The sequence below is a fragment of the Apium graveolens genome, chromosome 9 (assembly GCF_009905375.1).
Source record: "Apium graveolens cultivar Ventura chromosome 9, ASM990537v1, whole genome shotgun sequence".
NCBI lineage: Eukaryota > Viridiplantae > Streptophyta > Magnoliopsida > Apiales > Apiaceae > Apium > Apium graveolens.
In genome coordinates this window covers 131,451,016-131,470,718 of record NC_133655.1, presented here as the reverse complement: position 1 = coordinate 131,470,718, position 19,703 = coordinate 131,451,016, and the positions used below count along the sequence as shown (strand labels likewise).

General features: G+C 32.8%; 1 protein-coding gene and 1 long non-coding RNA gene across 5 annotated transcripts; both read right to left on the bottom strand.

Annotated features, from left to right (window-relative positions):
• Positions 1-1,356: 1,356 nt before the first annotated feature.
• On the bottom strand, positions 1,357-5,108 carry LOC141683147 (uncharacterized). Of its 4 annotated transcripts, none has more exons than XR_012560132.1 (4): positions 4,789-5,108; positions 3,376-3,474; positions 2,373-3,028; positions 1,357-1,574 (listed from the first exon to the last, which is right to left on the bottom strand). It is a non-coding gene; the product is annotated as an uncharacterized LOC141683147 (long non-coding RNA). The 4 variants fall into 4 exon arrangements; XR_012560133.1 differs by having other exon boundaries at positions 4,845-5,108; XR_012560131.1 differs by having other exon boundaries at positions 2,373-2,672; positions 2,825-3,028; positions 3,376-5,106.
• A 5,655-nt stretch (positions 5,109-10,763) lies between these two features.
• Positions 10,764-17,950, bottom strand: LOC141683803 (protein MLN51 homolog). Its single transcript, XM_074488568.1, has 11 exons — positions 17,281-17,950; positions 16,115-16,217; positions 15,800-16,032; positions 14,921-15,711; positions 14,630-14,738; positions 13,755-13,880; positions 12,896-12,951; positions 12,766-12,811; positions 12,448-12,651; positions 11,266-11,353; positions 10,764-11,173 (listed from the first exon to the last, which is right to left on the bottom strand). Exons 1-9 carry the CDS (start codon positions 17,763-17,765, stop codon positions 12,624-12,626), a joined length of 1,977 nt encoding a protein of 658 aa, XP_074344669.1. The 5' UTR covers positions 17,766-17,950; the 3' UTR covers positions 10,764-11,173; positions 11,266-11,353; positions 12,448-12,623.
• Between the last annotated feature and the right edge of the window lie 1,753 nt (positions 17,951-19,703).

Below are 19,703 nucleotides of genomic sequence, written 5' to 3'. Positions count from 1 at the left end.
TTTCTTCTTCGGAATTCTCAAATTTGCCCTTTTTCTCTTTATCTCTTTACCTTCACCTTCAATGTTGTCCTGTTTATAAAATTTAATAATTCAAGATTTAGATACTAATATCTGTAATTTAAATTGCAACTTTAATAGTGATACAATATAGTGATTAGAATGTGTAATTTATTGATTACTATGTACAGTTTAGTGAATAACATGTTTAATATAGTGATTTTTTTTTACCTTTTTCTCTGTCATCTTCTTCCACTTGTTCATTTTTGGTTTCTTGTTTGGTTCTTACTCTTTAAATTGATCTTGATTGTCTTGTGTTTCAGTTTCTTCAAACTCCATTTCTTCTTCAACATTGCTTTGAATAGTCTGTTTTGTCTGGTTACAAAAATTAATGATTCAATATCTAGTAATTACTGTCTATAATTTAAAATGTAACTTAATTTAACAATTGTTAATTTTTAGGGTTCACCAACTCCTTAAATAGGTTTTTTACCTCTTTTTTTACTAAATAAAAATTAGTATAAATATTACATCTATTTAGGGTTTAGGGTTTGGGGTTTAGGGCCCCTAACTTAGTCTAGAATTTAGGGCCGTTAGGCCCTAAATCCTAGAAACCAGATTGTATAAATAATTATTACTATATATAATTTAAAATTTAACTAAATTTAATAGTTGTTAAATTTTTAAGGTCCACCAACTTCTTAAATAGGTTTTAAAAATATTTACCTCTTTTTTACTAAATAGAAACTAGGCTAAATATTACATCTATTTAGGGTTTAAGGCCCTAAACCCTAGAGCCTAAACCCTAATTTTTTCTAGGTTAGGCCCTAAATCCTAGAAACCAAATTGTATAAATAATGATTACTATCTATAATTTAACACTACACCATATTTGACATGTAGCAACACAAAAAAAAAAGTGTTAAAATGGCCAAAAAGTGTTACCTAAAGCAAAAAAACTGGCTATGGTTATATTTTTTGAAAATTTGGGGTGTTGAATTTGCCTCTGTTACAATAGGTGTCTACGGTTACACTTTTTGAAATTTTGGTAACACCTCATTACAATAGAGTACCTATAGTTACATTTTCTATTTCTATGGTAACAAGTTGAAGGTGTAACCACATTTCTGTTACAACACACATTACCCTTTAGTAACACCAAAAATATGTTGGAATAAACTCTTTTGCAACATCATATTAGCTATTGTAACACAAGATTGTAATACGGTTAAATTCTTGTTACACTCTTATATTTTTAATAACAATCTTTTTTGTTTATACCAACATAACAAAATGTTATATTGGTTACACTTTCTAAATTTGAAAATGTAATAAAATCTAAATTTAATTCACCTGATCAAAACATAACATTAAGGATTGAATACATAGTCAACTTTAGAATTTAATAAAGTACAAATTCATCCTAACATTACAAAGTTCCAATAATAATACAGAACATCCTAACTACATTTAGCAGACACATCTTTCTTCTTCTCATCAAGCAATGTTGATGAAGCCTGCGAACAAGTAGAAAAGTTACCAAAATGCAACTTGCGCATCAGCATTTCTTCCTCCACCTAATCAATCAAGCAAGTGATTCAGTCACTAATGCTAGTTTAAAGCAGAAGAAACTAGACAAAGAGTCACCACCCTATTATGGACTTACAGTTACACCAAGAAATCAAAAGACTTAAAAGGGTCTAATTAGAAACTATAGCTATTGAAATATTTACGCAGATGAGCATTAGATGATCTAAAATGGACATAATCAACATGTAAGTAGTGAGGGCCAATTCCTGAAGTAAATCCGACAACCAAATTATAAGAACATGTAGAAATTATGCCAACCGATTACTTAATAAGGCCCATATTCAAGTTACAACGGGGAGTGTGAGACCCTGTATTATAAGCACACAAACACACTGGTAAGGCAAACATGGTGTACATCGATATTTGTATGTAAAAATATCCTTGAACTCTTATCTGACGCAATGCTTATGTATCCATCACTAAAACGCTAAAATATGTAAAAATGACTATTTTCTGATCTTTATTTTTTTCTACAGTTTGAGCTTGTAAAAACAAACCATGTGAACTCATGTCATTATATTAGTATATGCGCTTCAAAATAGCTATTTTATAAAACTTAAAACTACTATGGCACAAGGCTTTCATGTGATTAACATAACTATAGTGTTAAGTGAGAATTTAGAATACATAAAAACTATGTAATTGTTTGCACAAGGCTTTCATGTGATTAACATAACTATAGTATTGAGTAAGAATTTAGAATACATAAACACGTATGTAATTGTTTAGTACTAGAAGGAGATAAAGAGAACATGTTGTTAAAGAACAGAGAACAAAGGACTTACAAGAAAACTGAAGCCAGAGACATTAGTGAAAGACATGGACACAACAACACCAGAGAGATAGAGCTTTCCAACTTGACCAACCATTAAAGTAGACATAAATCTCAAAAGATACCGTGAAGTGGTAACAATCAACATTGGGGTGAAAACATATTGATCTGCTTAGCCTCTGCTACAAAATCATTCCAGACAGACTTTTTAATCATTTTGTTTTGCTTTGTTTTATGGGGTCTTCACTACCACAGCAGCAGCCTCTAAGTCTCCCATAGCTGCCAACTAATTGGTATTACTGTTTACTACTCTCTGCAGAAAGAGTAGAGAGAGAGAGAGAGAAGGGATAAATTGTTTAAGACAACAAATATGTAAGAGTTTATTCATGTGACAGCACATTATATATTGTATATGTAGTTGTCCTTGTTGAAAATAATACTTAGGTATTGAAACTAACTACTTACATGTCTACAATTGGTGAGCCCATCTCCTGGCTAATTACCCATAATGCAGCACATACGCAATTCGATATAAAATGAGCAGTAGAGCTAAGAGATTAAAAAGAGATTGACTAGAATATCTGATAATAAAAAACATACAGAGATTGATGCATAACGCCTGCTTGAGTAAGTTTTGAACCACTCCTTCCAAGGTAAAGCAAGTTTAATCTTTATAAGAAAACAGCAAAATAGTTATTACAATTTCGAGAGATTGATGCATGATTTATCAGAAGACATTGTCATACTTTAAAAACTTGGGTAACATTATGTTACAGATTTTTCACAGTATATCTAATTTCTAAACATCGTATTAGACCATAGAACTTCTGTATATTTCCGATTCTTCAGACCCCGAGATACCTTGAGTTTATGTTTACCTTTCTCTAAAAAACTAGAGGGGCAGATATAGCCAAGTGGATCTAGGCAGTAAACTGGGATTCTTCCATGCACGGGTTAAATTCCAGTCCGTTCACCCAAAAAAATGATAAATCAAAAGACTCCACAAATCCAATTACCTCAAGATTGACTTTATCACTTCGGAATGCCATTTCAGACATGAGTTCATAGACTACTGGATTTTGTTCTATGCCTTCCATGCACATGCCAACACCGACCTGTTTCAAACACAAGGATATTGGAAAAAATAAGCATGTACACAACTAGATTACATTAAGAAAAAGATAAAATTATATCTTCTAAGTTCTTCTCCTTAAACATGAGCCAACAAGATATTATCTTGGTCTGCAACTCAAGATCCTCCCTTCTTATAAGGTGATTTTTTACAATCAACTATTCCAACACAGTTATTCATTCTCTTTCAACTATAGCATATTTTTGATGTGGGCAACTAAACAACCCATGTTGTTAACCGCCACACGCACAAAAAAATAGAGGCTGATACATTCTTATTTACCACTATGTATACGTTAATCACAACAATGAAAGGTACACAAAAAAATTATAAGACAATGTTTTGTAAAACATCCAATACTGGAAATGGATAATAGAAAACAACAAAATAATAAAATAAAGAATGAGTATATAAACTTTCCTTCTAACTAAAACTCAAATACTTGCTGCACACATATGCATATACATACATAAACATAAACATAGGAATGTACACACACTTGTGGCACGCTAAAGAGACATTATATAGCAAAAATATTAAAATAGGCAAACAGAAGATCTTGCATAGAAAAGCTGTAAAGTAATCACAATGCTTAAAGAAGTAAGAAACTACTCCAAGTTCATTTGAGCCACACTTGCAGAATTAAAAATCAAAAAATAACATTTTACTTAGAATCTGATGACAAAAATAACAGTGAAGAGACTACAGTGACTAACAAAAAAGGATATGTCAAAACTTAAAAGGACTGTACTCGTTGCAAGCAAGTAGGATTGAGAAATTGAAAAATAATGCTACCTTTTGATCTGTTATATTGTACAACATGAAGTGTACACATGCTGTGAATAAAAATTTCTCTTGTCATATAGAATAATAGAAATTTTATGAAAATAATGCATGAATTACACCAACGGAGATATCAAATAAAAGTGTAAATCAATATATGCGTACCTAAAAAGACAATGTATATAATGCAAATGAGACGTGAAAAGAGGGTGAAACAAAATAGAAATTTAGTAATCGATTTAGTAGTTGACCGGAACATACAAACGCAAAATGGATAATTCATCATTTCATCTTACGCAGATCATCAACGCAACTTTTTTAATAAAAGAAAGTGGAATTATCATCTTATTAATTAAATACTCTATAAATTTCCACATACCCGACACACTTTTGAATCGAACATAAAAAAAAGAGCATAAATAAGAGACTAAATAACAATTATACACAGAGATATGAGCACACAAAAATATATACACACAAATCCGAGAATAAAATAAGGGCATACGAGACACACTTTTAAATTGAACAAGAAGAAAGCTTCAAATTTGAGAATAAAGAGACAGCAATAACCCTAATCTACTCCAAGAAAGCGACTGCTAGAACCCCAATTACAAGCTTCAAATGTTGTACCCGTTTGAGAAAAAAGCCCCAAATTGTACATATCCTAATTACTAGAACCCTAATTACAATCTCCAATATCTAACCCCGACTTGGAAGAAAGCTCAATTTCCTCGAGCAAATTTAGAACCCTAATTTAGTACCCCATCGAGAGTGTTTTGTTTGAAAACCTCGACTGAAAGAGTTTCGTCTGAGAGTTTTAGATAAGGGAGAGTGTGTGCATTTGTTAGTGTATAACAATACTCCCTCTGTCCCATTGAATTCTATACGTTACTTTTCGGCACGCTTTTCAATGCTCATTTAAAACAGAATTCCACAATATTTTTTTAAAAAAAAAAAATTCTGAAAAAAAGTTTCATGTTTAAACTTTTATTCAAAAAAAAAATTTTGAAAAAAACATTACGGAACTATATTTTATAGAGACCTCGAAATACGTGCAAATAGTAAACGTATAGAAATCAACGGGACAGAGGGAGTATCTACCTATCTAATACTATTATAAGCAGAACACCCTCTATTTGGTAGTCAGTTGCTCGGTACAGTTGTTTGGTACGACCAATAACAACCGTCAGATCTAAAGTCAGAAAGATGAGAACCGTTGGATGCAATAGTAAAATATTATTATATTAATATTTAAACTGCTCTCATGGATTCAGGGTTCGAACCCCGTCAACAACTTATTATATTTAAACTTTTATATTCTTTATTTTAACAATTTCTACAGATTCAGGGCTTGGGTCTTGTGAACAACATATTATATTATATTATTTATTTTCAGTCAAGTCTCAAATTATTATAAAATATATGTTGTTATAACTTATTCTATTCTTCAATTTATTTTCCAACTATAAAAAATTATATTATAAAATATATTATTAAAAATTATCGAATGTTAAAAGCAATCCGTGCATCGCACGGGTTATAGGCTAGTAAAAATATAAATGTGAGGGTATATTTTGGTTTACAATATGAAGTGAGTGGGTCAAAATTTTACTTCTGGGCCGCTTAAAATTTTGTCAAAATTTGGCCCGCCATTTCTATGCCGCTTAATTATTTTGTCCTACATTAACACTAATTCTGATATTAATAGTAACATTGTATTTTATGTTACAATAGAAATTCGTCATGTCTATGCTAACATCGATTATCCATATACTGTAATATAAAAAAAAAGTGTTATCTCGGATCAAATTGTAGTGATTTAAGGTAACATTTCTGCTTGTAACACCAAAAAAAGTGGTGCTACAGGCTAGATATGGTGTAGTATAAAATTTAACTAAATTTAACAGTTGTTAATTTTTTAGGGTTCACCAACTCCTTAAATAGGTTTTTAAAATATTTACCTCTTTTTTTACTAAATAGAAACTAGGATAAATATTGTCGAAAATGGCTTTCATTAATGTTGTAACATGTTTACACAATACCTTGTATTGACTTGGCACTGCGCTATTCACCTTCACTCGATTGAACTCATCCTGAATTTGCTGCACTTCAGCGTTCTTTTTTAACTGTGATGACACATCCTTTTTCTTTTTCTACGTAAACTTAAAAAGAATGTAAGTACCCTTCCCATGACAATTTTTATTAAGGAATAAGTACATGTAAATTACCACCACTATTCAGATGCTGACTAAATATCGAGGTCATGCTAAGTGAGAACCAACAGCTTCGCGAACCTTTTCTATTTCACCAGGTATTGACACAGGAACTAATGCGTCTGATTGTATATGTCCGTCAACCGATCGACACACGACCGTGTCCAGGCATTAGTGGCACTCCATGTATTGTAACACTCATTTCTTCATCATCGAAAAGCGTACCAAAAGCAACTTTATTTTCAATGCTATCGACAACCAGCTCACAAATTTGTGGACCCTACAATTATGAATTATAAGTCTATATGTGTTGCAAATCCTAGAAAACAGACTGTATAAATAGTGATTTCTATGTACAATATAGTGATTACTATGTGTAACTTAGTGATTAGTATGTACAGTTTTAGTGAATAACATCTATAATATAATATTTTTTTACCTTTTTCACTGCCCTCGTCTTCCACTTGTTCATTTTTGGTTTGTTGGATGATTCTTACTCTTCAAATTGTTCTTGACTTTCTTATGTCTCTTGTTGTTCAATCTCCATTTCATCTTAACTTTTTTCTGTCTCATGTTCTTGCTGAATATCCTCCTGAGTAGTCGTTGGTGTTTCTTGTGTTGATATTTCATCTTACATAGTTTTTTTTAATTATTAGTATCATATAGGGGTGACAAGTAAGGTGAATAACAAATGGAAAATCTGCAGACTAATCATGGAAATTAGAAATAACCAAATAAGTGTAGAATACATACATCGTTGTAGTTTTCTGGTCTTCCTGCAGTTTGCTTAAATTTTTTATTTGGTCTTGTATAAACCCTGATTTTCTTTACTGTTTCAGTATTTCTTCTTGGAGGAGTATTTGGAACTGCGTCATTTATAAGAATGGAAATATGAAATTAGTGTAAGCAATTTTTAAATATATTATACCTTGTTCCATTGTATTTTCTTGATCTGTTAATCTTCCTAGTCAACAAAGACATGAATGGTTTGTCTTATTTGCCGAGTTGATTGTCTTATCCTTGAACTTCATCCAGGTGTTACTGTAGAAACTCCTGTAAAGATTGAACTTAAACATAACAATTTTCTCAGGAATCTTAGTAAAACAGAACAGAGCAAAGCTCGGCTAGTTTACGACACTAAGGCCAAGCACATACATAAGAAACTTTGGCACCAATGGCCAAGTATTTTGATCATATCACTATTTGCTTGGACTAATACAGGTAAACAACTACCATGCACTTCAAGTAATCTAATCTTATCTCTGTATTGTTTTATATCTCGGTTGTATTAAGGAATTTAGTAAATAGTCACAACCCACGATAATCTGTACACTTTCATTTTCCACATTCTCGGTTCAAGAAAAACAAAAAACTTAAGTGCCTAGTTTCTTAATTAAATGAATCAAAATAAATTAAAAGTGAATGGCTCTGAATATGTGATTTCAAGATACTTCAACAGCAGTTTACTTGCATATAACTTACATATGCAAAAATAGCAAAAGTTTACATGAAAGAAACATCAACATTAATAAGAATCTCCATTCCACAGTAACAACGTTAAATATAACCATAAATAGCAAAACCACTAATAAACCAAAACATAAGTCACAACAAACAGTAAAATCTCATCATATCAAAAGCAGAATGCATCGAAGCACAAATTATCCTCGAATTTTATTATCATAAAATGTTCTGTATTTAATCCCTAAATCCAACTTAACAAAATTCTATAATTCACATGTTCTATATTTAATCTAACTTAAATAATGGATGCTTGTATTTTAGAAATCACTAAAATACAAGCATCCATTCATCAAATTCAGATTATATATAAATTTTTGTAGTTTAATTTGATGAATTTTCATTTATATACATGTTCATCTAAATAATAATCTACAATCTCATGTAACTAAATACGTATAATTAATCACTAAATTATGCCTAATATATTGAAGATTCACTACATATTCTTACAAAATCAATCAATTTCATTAAAAAAATTATTAAATAAAATGAAATTATGAAATAAAACACTGTAAAACCTAATTCAACATACCTTCTCTATTACTAGCCATTTTTGCTTCAATAAAATGCTAAATATGATATGTTTGAAGATTAATATGTTAAAATATAGAATAATTATTAAAAATCCCCCTAAAAATAACTAAAATACAAGCATGCATTCATTAAATTCAGTTTATATATAAATTTATGCATATTATTGTGATGAATACCTTTAAAACTATGAGATATATACCTGTTTGAGTTGATTTTAGTCACAAACTTTGAATTGAAGTTTTTCGTTGCAGCAAATGTCGAAAAATAGTTCCGTTGAACTCGTTTTTGAAGATATAAGGAGAAATTATGTTAAAATTGAGTGAATAGATCCGAGAACTCGCATTGATGGTTGAAATTAATGATTGTTTCCGTTGATGAAGATGATGATTATGATGCTTGTAGAAGATGATGGAGCAGTTTTGTGCGCATATGATTTGTGTAATTGTTTTTTAATTTTAATTTTAAGGGACAAATATAAAGGGAACTGTTTTTTATGGGTCGGGTTGGTGTATTTTGTTTTCGGTTGAGTTGTGTTTCTAATTTTTATTTTAAGGTTGTTTCCATTTAAATATCCCCTATATATATATATTTTTTTCTCAATTTCGTCATTCACATCTATTTTTTTTTTCTACTGACAGAAAAAATATGGAGTAATTTAGCAATAAATTAACATTTTGTAAAATTTCACATATTTTAACATTCGCATAAAATATATAGGTACTTTGCGACTCCAGGAGAACTTTTCTTGTAATCATAAGACATACTCGATCTGAATCTTTTTACGGAGGATTTATGATTTCTGAAATGTAATATTATTTATTTTACATGTTTTTTCAAGTGTTTTATCTAATTCTTTTTATTATTATTTCATTGAATATGTATATCACTAATATTTATATTGCTATCAGATATTTCAAGTTCACTGTAATTATATATAATCTAACACAGCAAATTTATTTTGTCAAATTTATTCAAGTTCACTTGTGTATGAGAAGAAAATTAATGTAAAACAACTAATGCAAAACTTATACAAAAATTAAATAGATAAAAAACTTATAACTTCTCTACATTTTTACAAATTATATCAAACAAATATTTAGTATGTTATTGAAAGATTTATCGAACAACCCATATTATACTTTCTAAGATTTTTCATAGAGAAGATCTTTCAAATTTTTATCTACATTGAAATGGTAATCAATATTTCAATTACTTCTACTCGGATTGGGGAATTAGTGAATCAGATAACCAATTACCAAAATAAAAAATTATCGATTTTACCGATTAATCACCCGATTAATCATCTAATATATTCTGCCGATTTGATTTTATAATCCGATTAATTACTGGATTTTTTTCTTAAATATACATATTTAATTTAATAGATTAATTATTTTTATATTTTATTAAATACATCCAATTAATACTCCGATTAATCACTAGGAAGTTGCTTTACATTTACGCTTTTTAGAAGGATGCTTCGACTTCAATGGAACGTAGATATATATAAACACTTTTTTGTTTGAACGTAGATATATATAAACAATTTTTTGTTTGAATTTTTAAAACTTGTTACTCAGTATCATTATTTTCTTTGTCATTCTAGGCCCATGTGCGTATCATGTTTTCCGTCAACCACAAACACGGGCAACCGATTTTAACAATACCATGTAATCTGTGCATACAATTTGACTTGCAGTAATTACTCTTTGCGATAATAGCTGTCACTCACATTACTACACATCAATTACTTGACAATTTTTTGCTAGGCTACTGATAGTAACAAACTACATCGTCACTAAACAATGGATGAGATGGCATCTTGCCTCTTCCACAAAATTTAAAGATGAAAACAATGCCTTGGGGCATTACAAATATAAAAATCTACCAACCTCCGTGTTACATTAATTAACCAACAAAATACAACCCTGTGTAATTTTATACATTAGACAGAAAATTAATCTCTCATTTTAAAACAGCTTTTTAAGTTTCATTTTTATTTCTTAGTCCAAGTTTCCAACATCTCATTAGTTGAGAAAAGATTCAAATGAAAGGGAGAGGGGATTAAATGACAGAAATTACGACTACCGTGTACTCTACAGTGCTCTACAGAAGATAAGGTTTAACACAATGTCAGAGCGTCACAAACCAAGGAAACTACTCCATTAAATTGGTAAATAAATGAGAAAGCAACCCAGGGTATATCAATGTGTATATCTAAACAAAAACCCAAGTCGGTCATTTCTCATAATAAATTGAACAAAAAATAAATTACTTAAAAATAAAAAAAATTACTCTTAATTACAATTAAAAAACAAAAACTTTGGAGAAAACAGCTCCACAATCGAAGATCTCAAGAACCAAGATACTCTCAGCAAGAAAAGAAAACCGCCCCAAATTCTTTGGGTACCCATCAAAAACAAAACCAAAAGAAGAAGAAATGACTTGCTAGATTAAACATACTTTCACACAATGATAATAAGGAAAGACCAACTCTTTAGATTATTTAAGAAAGCAGCTGCACATCTGTATAGTGCTTTCTCTCCCTCGTCTCCCATGTAGTATATGAAGAAGCCAGCCCCTGAATTTGACAAACTTCAATAATAGAAAAACCAAGCCACAAGAAACCTGGAATTGAGGTAAGCATTGTCACAAAATTTTATGAAATATTTTTTAATACCCAGTACATTATAATTAGAATCTCAAGTGCATTTTCCTACCGCACACTTGAAAAAAGCTTTGCCACCTGTCAAACTGCTATTTGTTTTCTCTCTGGTTACCACAGCATGAGCAGGTGTTTATACATACCTACAAAAATATTAAAAAGGAGAAACTGAAACACAGTATCTAAAGTATCAAATGAGGACTAATATGTACCATATTTTAAAAAAAATAAAATATCATCACAAAAACACGCTTCCCTTACAATAATCTATGCTCTAACAACAGAACTCAAGCACATATTCTACATATCCCAGCAGGATCAAACTACAAGACAACGAGCATATATCATTAACAGCCAAACCTAGATGCCTATAAATTCTACCCAAATAACAATCAACAAACAGAACTACTATGCACGCTAACTTTCTAAATTTAAATACTTCAACCACCAAAATTTTGGGTTATTGATGACGGAGGCCATAATTATTTAGGAAGCCTAAATAGAACTCTAACATCTAAAGAAAAACAATTTGACAGTAAAACAGAAAAATGTTTCAAAAAAAGAAAGAACTTGAAATAGATAGAATTTTATTCTACGTCACGTCCACAAAAATCTTTACATGTCACCAACAAAGGGAAGCATCCCTATCCACAAGGCAGCTGGTTGATTCGAAGGATATCCACAAAGAAGAGGAAGAATTTAAGGATGTTCAGGTCTTAAGGATCCATAATAATTATCTTAAACAGGATCTTGAGAATCTTGATGAAGAAGAGGATTAATATATCCTAAAGAATAAGCAAGCTTTAGTCGCTAGTCCATCTCTTTCGTTATTATGAACACAAGTTCAATCTCGACACTTCTGTGATTACATGACTCCTATGTGACCTGTTTTATAATTTTATTGTCAATTTTAAAATGTTTTAGCTGCTGTAAAGGAGTACTTAAATTAAGTTTTCACAAATTTTGTGATTTGCATTGCAGCGAATCCCCATGGTACCTTTGCGCTTTCAAGAACCACGAGAGAGACAACCAAAGGCCTTCAAGTGTCAGCTAATTACATACATCTGACCAAAGAATTCTTTCTCGAAAAGTGCAAATTAATGTTAAACACTTCATTTAAGCTTGTATATAAATTATCAAGATCTAAAATCTAAATGATAACTGTTTGTATGTGAACATAAACAAAACAAAACAAGAAATCTTATGCATGACAAATAAATGCATATGCTGTTATTACCTAAAATGTCATGGAAAGTATAATAGCCCAAAGTAATCGAAAAAGGATGCCGATAATCACAAAGGGCCTGGAAGAAGGCCTGCAACACACAGAACCACCAACCACTATTGGAACCGAAAAGCAAATAGTTAATTGTAAATCTGGAAAAGGTTCCAGCTTCCAACTAGCCATGTACTTCACTGGTCAAACTTCATTTCTGTATATCTGCAAAATATATATAAGAAAAAAAATTCATGTGGCAATGCCACACTAGATGGATATAAAGGAAATGTATACTAGAATTTCAAAATTTCACCAGAAAAATACACAACTACTTACCTGCGAGCTTTGTTTTGTCTTTGCCCAAACTCGTCACTTGCAAGCTCTGCAGAGAAGAAGAATTATATAAGTATTATATAACTCAAAATAACTCCAAACTTATAGAGGTTTTGGATGGGTGAAAATGTGCCTTGTTTCCCAGAGGTCATCACGTCATTAGTAGGCTTATTTATATTGTTGTCTTTGCTGAAAAACAAATTAAAAAAAATAAGATATACATTGAAATGTGAGGAGCGGAAGAAAGCCGCAAAATTATAAAATATATATATATATATATATATATATATAAATAATTAAATAGCAACACAAACCTGCTTGTTCAATATCTAACTATGCTCTCTACAGTAGGACTACATTACCTCTCTAAAAAATCTATCCCAACTCAGCATTTGCTAAACAATACAACACTAAAATGCAAGTAAAATGTATCTTCAACACTATGATATAACTTCCGGGACAACCTTATTTTAAATAGTAAATACAGCGAAGTCAATCTTGTTATAATATATTAGGAAACCATGCCCTCTTGTTTGGTAGACGATATTCATAAGATATACTTATTATGTGGTAAGCGGAATTATACTAGAAAAGCATGGTCTATCAAATACAGGGAACAAGTGCACCTACAAATTCAAATTACAGAAAGCACGTGCATAAACAATTATTTGGAGCTAATTAATTGACATCAGTAACAAGTCTCCATGTATACATCCAAGTCCCATCACAGCTGTGTTATTACTAAATGTATTCCTGGCCACAGATGCCATTCAAGTTCATTTTTTGCTGGTTTCTTTTTCCATTAATTGGAACTTGTTCTCAATCTATACTTGGTGAACTCAAATTTATTATGTTTTGTCCATGTATTGTACTTCCTATCTTTCGTTTTTGCACAAAATTTACAATGTTTACTTATCAGAATAAAAAACAAGCACATGGAAGATAACAACACTATACAGTCCGAGGCCTCCTTCAGCAACTACCCCACTAACCTTGTAGCACCAGCCAAAGAAGGAACTTGGCCAGAAGGACGAGCATGATAGCCACCATCAACAGAAAGGTACGGGGAATTATATGAAGCACCTAAAGCTCCTGCAGGCCCTGCCAAAACTGGAAGCCTGCATATTACAAATAGTAGGTTAGAAACTGCTTTAAGAAATTATGACCTGAGCATATAACATTAAAGTAAACGCGAATAAAATTAGATAAACAATATAGTATCCCGGGTAACTAACAATATTTACAGATGTATAAAGATTAATTGAGACATCTAGACTACATTCTGACATGCATACAAAACTTTGTGATAGGGCGTTCTTTACTTTACAGACAGGTAAAACATAAGGGCAGTTGGATTGTAAATGGGAATAATTTGAAAATACCATGGTGCATCTGACGAATGTATTACCCCCTTAATAAACTACAATCTGACACTTAATACAAAATGTTGTTTTAGGGTGTCCTTTACAGTACAAACAAGTAGAACACAGAGGGCACTTCAGTTGTTGATTGTAATAGTTTGGAATACTATGGGGCATGTGTTACCCAATTAATAAGACGAGGTTTCCCATTCCAGCCGATTAAACTTTTCAAACACACACTAAAGACAGGAATAACTTCCCAATCCCCATTAAGCAGCCTGAAATCTACGAATGGGGTCAACCTCAGAGTTAAATTAATTTCAGGACTATGTCGACTTAAACTACTAAAATAATTTTGAAACAAGTAACGTTCAGTAGTGCAACTAGAAGTAAAATGCAAAGATCAACTAACTACAAGATTCTTAAAATCGTTATCCCAGCCAAAATTTTAAACATAGATATCAAGCTCCGCTTGTAATCAGAAGAAGCTCAATATGTAAAATTACCATGTCATCTCAGAATTCCCTGACCCCGGATTACCAACATATCCTGGGAATGCCATACCAACAGCGGGAACTCCAATTCCACCGGGATGTTGACCACCAAATTGCATAACTGCAAGTGATTTCAACAATATGATAAAGTTAATAAACTTATCAAGAAGAAGAAACTGAACAACCAATAATTGTCAAGTAATTAGTGATTTACAAGAAAATGTCCACCAACACAGGTAAAACTGTACTATTGCCTCTTTATCATGATCAAAATTTAATATGCAATCTCAGAAACAGTATTACCTGGCAAAAAAGTCGGCATTCCAGGAAAGTTAACATCACCATGAGTGCTGCCCAAATTTCCAGAAGCTCCTACACCCTGAGCCCCACCATAGGGAAAAGATCCACGTCCATTACCTTGGACGTTCTTTCCTTTACCAATCAACGCAGTATTTGATCTACTTGTTTCTGGAGGAGATCTGGTTTCCCTATATTCAAATGAGTTAGCTGTGAGAGCTGAATCTGGTGAAGAGGAATCTTGAGTTCGCGGTCCTAACTGCCGCCCAGAAGCTTGTAGTGAAGCCTGACGTGTTTGAGAAGTAGCTTGCTGGCCATTACGTTGTTGAGGTTGATTAGAGACTTTGTAAACTTGGTTCCGGGGAGTTGACTGGTGATTCATCTTCCCCATCGGAGTTTGAACTTTTCCCTGAACTCTTGAATGAGAAGATTGTGAAAAATGGGTCAATGGCTTCCCACTGTGTGTACGGTCCTGATCATCAATGTAAAGCTTGTCCATACCAATATAATCAGGTACATTCTTCCCCCGCATTGTGTTGGATTCAGATATGGAAAAGTTCTTATCCATAACAGATGACTGCTGATTTTGGTGAAGTTGGACAGCTAGATCATCCCTATTATGCGTTGAACTAATTTCTCTGTTCGTTGAAACCGAGGGATAAAATGGAGGAGATGCAGAATTCAGACTCGAGAAGACATGTTTTTGAGGTGGAATTGGGTCGGATTCTACGGTTGATGTATGTTCTGATACTTTTGCATAAGTAGCATTTGAACCTCTCTCGCCCGACTTCCCATGTCTATTTAGGAAACATAATTAAATTAAGCGATATCTTGATTAAAAATTAAGCACACATAAGGCATAAATATATGAATATGTCTACTTACTGTTTTTTTTGTGAAGGAACCTCGTCCCAATTAGATTGATCTCTTCTGGGGCCTCTACCTCTTACACCCTTGGATGCATTATTTAGGTTCTTGTATGCATTTTTCTGAGTGTTGGGTGTGTTGTTCAGATTGTCATTGTTGAAGGTTTTAGGCCTGTTCCCCCGTGGATAACTATGTTCTTGGCCTTGAAATTTTCCACGGCCCCGGTTACGGACTCTGGAGGTCTTTCTTCCCTACAAAAGTAATAGATTTCACATTAGAACATCATGGAACAAATATGGGTTCTATAAGTACAACAATGCTAACAAAATTAACCTCTCCATAGTGCGTTTCTTGGGTAGTCATCTCCTCAAACTTGTCATGCCCCCATTTCCTATCATCCTTTGATTCCCACAAATTTCTTGCACCAAGATTTCGCCTAGGCATTATTTGTAGAAAATCAGAAACCAGAAGTAACACTATATGTAAGAGCAAAAAGTAATCTACATAAAGTTATACCATATAACAACACCATATATTTGATATCTATGTTTTCCCATTCTTTTATCTTTTTACCAAGTCAAAATACCTGTCTTCTTAACAATGATGGGAAATTCAAACATATAAACCCATCACAAGCCAGAGGTAGTTGTAGAATATAATGCAATTTAACCAAAATTCTAAGGTGGCAATTAACTGTATGGTGAAATGACAAAAATAATAAAGCAAACTCTTAATTAAAAGCAGTTGAACATCTATAATTCCAACTATCTTTAAGTCGTTGACTTGTAAACAAAAGGTTGGTAAAACCAAAGCAGAGATTGTTTTTGTTACCTTTTAATACAGTGCACAAAATAGCAACGCCGATACAGTTCAGCAATAAAATAAGCTATTGTCATTTAATTTTATGATTATGAAGGAGATACACTACGAGTTTTAAAAATAAGAGCCGGTCACTTCGCCAGATTACATGCTTATCCGGCTTTAATCACTTCTATGCATATCAACACTTAAGCTATTTCTGTCACTACAGATGCCAAGTAAGCTAACTATGTCTAGGGACTAAGCTTGTAACTAGATATTCCATTTTTATTCCCAAGATTGATTCAGCTATATTTTCTGTACGAGTCTCCATCAGAATTCAGAATTGATGAATCCTCTCTACTCCTCTATCTGTTGTTTATGAAGTTGGAAAAGAAAGGGTGTTTGTTTGTTATAAAAGGGAGCAAAAACAGAAACGCAAGGAATTTTAGGGGTTTATGTTTGTCAGTGCCAATCTGGATTATTGCAACCCATTACTATTAAGTATATACATCTTCAACCAAAGGGGATTGTAGACCGGAAACTCCAAATGGTTCTAATTAATTACACTCAATCAATCATACAAAGCAAGCATAGAATACCACAAGCAAAGACAATGTAGTAACAAACCATACCGAATCAACAATTGATAAATTCCATAAACCGTAATCAAACATCTCAAAAAAAGTCAGAAACAGTACCTATGCCGTCCAGTACCAGCTCCCCCACTCTCCCGAAACCGATCATCATGCATATAAAACGCCCCCGCAGTAGGAACCGCAAAGGGCTCACTCTCCTTCTTCTCCTTCTCCCCACTCCCCTCACCACCATCCACCCCTCCAATCCCCTCATTCTCCCCTTCCACCCCCTCATTCGCCTCCGAAACCTCCAAATCCTCCCCCTCCACAACCAATTCACCTCCACCGATCTTCACACCACTCTCAACCCCTACATCCACCTCATCCTCACCATCAAACTCATCAGACTCCTCACCATCATCCTCAGCAGCAGCACCTTCCGAAACACTATCCGATCCTCTGGAACCGACTCTCCGCCGCAACGTCTCTCCTTGTTCGTCATCATCTTCATCGTCACTAGCTTCTCTTCTGCGCATCGTTAGTGATAATTTGGCATCTTCTGGATCACTCTCGTAGTCCACCAGCTCGTCTTCCGCAACAGTGGCCATTAAAACCCTAGGTAATTTAATTGAAGTCAGAGTAGAATTGATTGAATAAAATCGTGGAATTGAATAATTAGGGTTTAATAAGATTTGATATGAGAAGAACCCTAGGCTAGGATAGATTGGAGTGTTTGTTGAGGATTAGGGGAAAAACAAAGGGGGATCAAATATACACGTCACAGGAAGAAGAAAAAAAAAGGGTCGTTACGAGACCCTCCGTGTTTAAGAAAATGTTATTTTAAACCTAAATTTTTATTTTCCGACCAAAATAAAATTGAAACAAAATGACATCCTTACGAATAGTGCCTAATTTGTGTGTTTTGAGGAACAATTTAATCTTTTCACTTTTATTTTGCTTTATAAATTAAAAATCAACTCAGAAAATAGAATTTATTAAAGTTAACTTTTAGTTGATTATCTCTTTGGTAAAGTTAACTAGATATCTCAGTTACTAAAAAAGATAAATATTATCGTAAATTTAATAATAAAAAAGATATTCTCATATTTTGTACATTCTCAATTCGAATTCTGTAAATAATATATTACAATTACATATTATATGTCATATATTTTCTAGATTACTCTAAGAAATAATTTTGAATCATATCAATAACAAATAATAATTACATGTTTATCATTTATTTTCAATATGTAAGTAAAATCTAAGGGTTCAAGGAATAAGTTTAAGATTATGAACTTAAACAAAATCGTAGTAATCGGGTTCTTGATAGTTGGTCTCAACGCGGTCAAAAACTAAAAAATTGAGTTATCATTTATTGACATCCCACCCCCGGTCTTTGAATGATATATACTGAGGGGGAAAGCATCCGGAGAAAGATGAAGTTTATAGTGATTACCGGGACATTCGAGAATATGATAGAGGAAAAAAATAGGAAAACAAGAGTGATTCAGCTCGTGAATATAACAAAGATCATTTGAAAGACTGAAAGGTGGAAATGGGAACCGAGCAAGAAATAGTAAACATCATACGGTGTTTATCCCTTTGAATGCACAAGTCTAGAATATTCTTCATGAAATCAATGGCAAGTTTGGGTTCGTTCTGCTACCCAAGTTAAAATCCCCTGATTTCATAAAGATTGGGGAAAAGTATTGTGACTATCACCGCGATAGAGTGCACAACACAAGTTAGTGCCACTACTTGAAGAAATTGATCAAGAAGATGATCAAGATTGGGGAGTTAAATCAGTTCGTGGGCGATCAAATGACTAGCTTGGTACTGAAAGAAGACACGGATAGGGAGACTAACAATCAAGACATATACACATCTGAGGTGCAAACCATTTTAGGGGGAACCATATTGGACCGAAATAGTAAGACAATAGAGATTTATAAGTATGCCTGACAAATCTACAACCTAAACGAGTTTAGTTCAACTAAACATACTATACTGATAACTTTTACCAAGGATGATTACGAGGATGTGATTTTGTCACCCGAAAATCCACTAATAATCAACCATGTAATTGGTCATAACAAAATTTAGAAAGTACTGATCAATGGAGGGAGTTTGGTTTAACATGATGTATCACAAGACTTACAACGAAATGAACTTAAGAGGAGAGCAATCGGAGCCATGTCATGAAACACCACTATTCGGGTTCAATAATCAACCAATTTCAATTGAAGGTACAATCACTTTGTCAGTTATTTTAGGCATGACCCCCTATTTTGTTGAAAATAGTTAAAGTTCTATGTAGTGCATGTAGAAAACTGAGCAAGAAGGCCCTCTTAGGGAGGCATCGCAGCCTTCCAGGAAATATTCTCAATCCCCCACCTAAAGTTAAATTTCCCAACTGAGCAAGAAGTCGGGTAAATGATGAGGATCAATACATAACAAGAATCCTCATGTTGGAAGATCTGCAAAAAGATGAGCATGTGAAAATGTATGAAGGAGGAAAGATTGTTGTGCAAGACATGCATGTA

Coding starts and splice junctions, on each gene's coding strand:
- LOC141683803 (XM_074488568.1), bottom strand. CDS start 17,765: ATGGCCACTGTTGCGGAAGACGAGCTGGTGGACTACGAGAGTGATCCA. Junction 13,881..14,629: donor GGGAATTCTGAGATGACATG/GTAATTTTACAT, acceptor TGTAATATGCAG/GCTTCCAGTTTTGGCAGGGC. Junction 12,652..12,765: donor AGACAAAACAAAGCTCGCAG/GTAAGTAGTTGT, acceptor TATATTTTGCAG/ATATACAGAAATGAAGTTTG.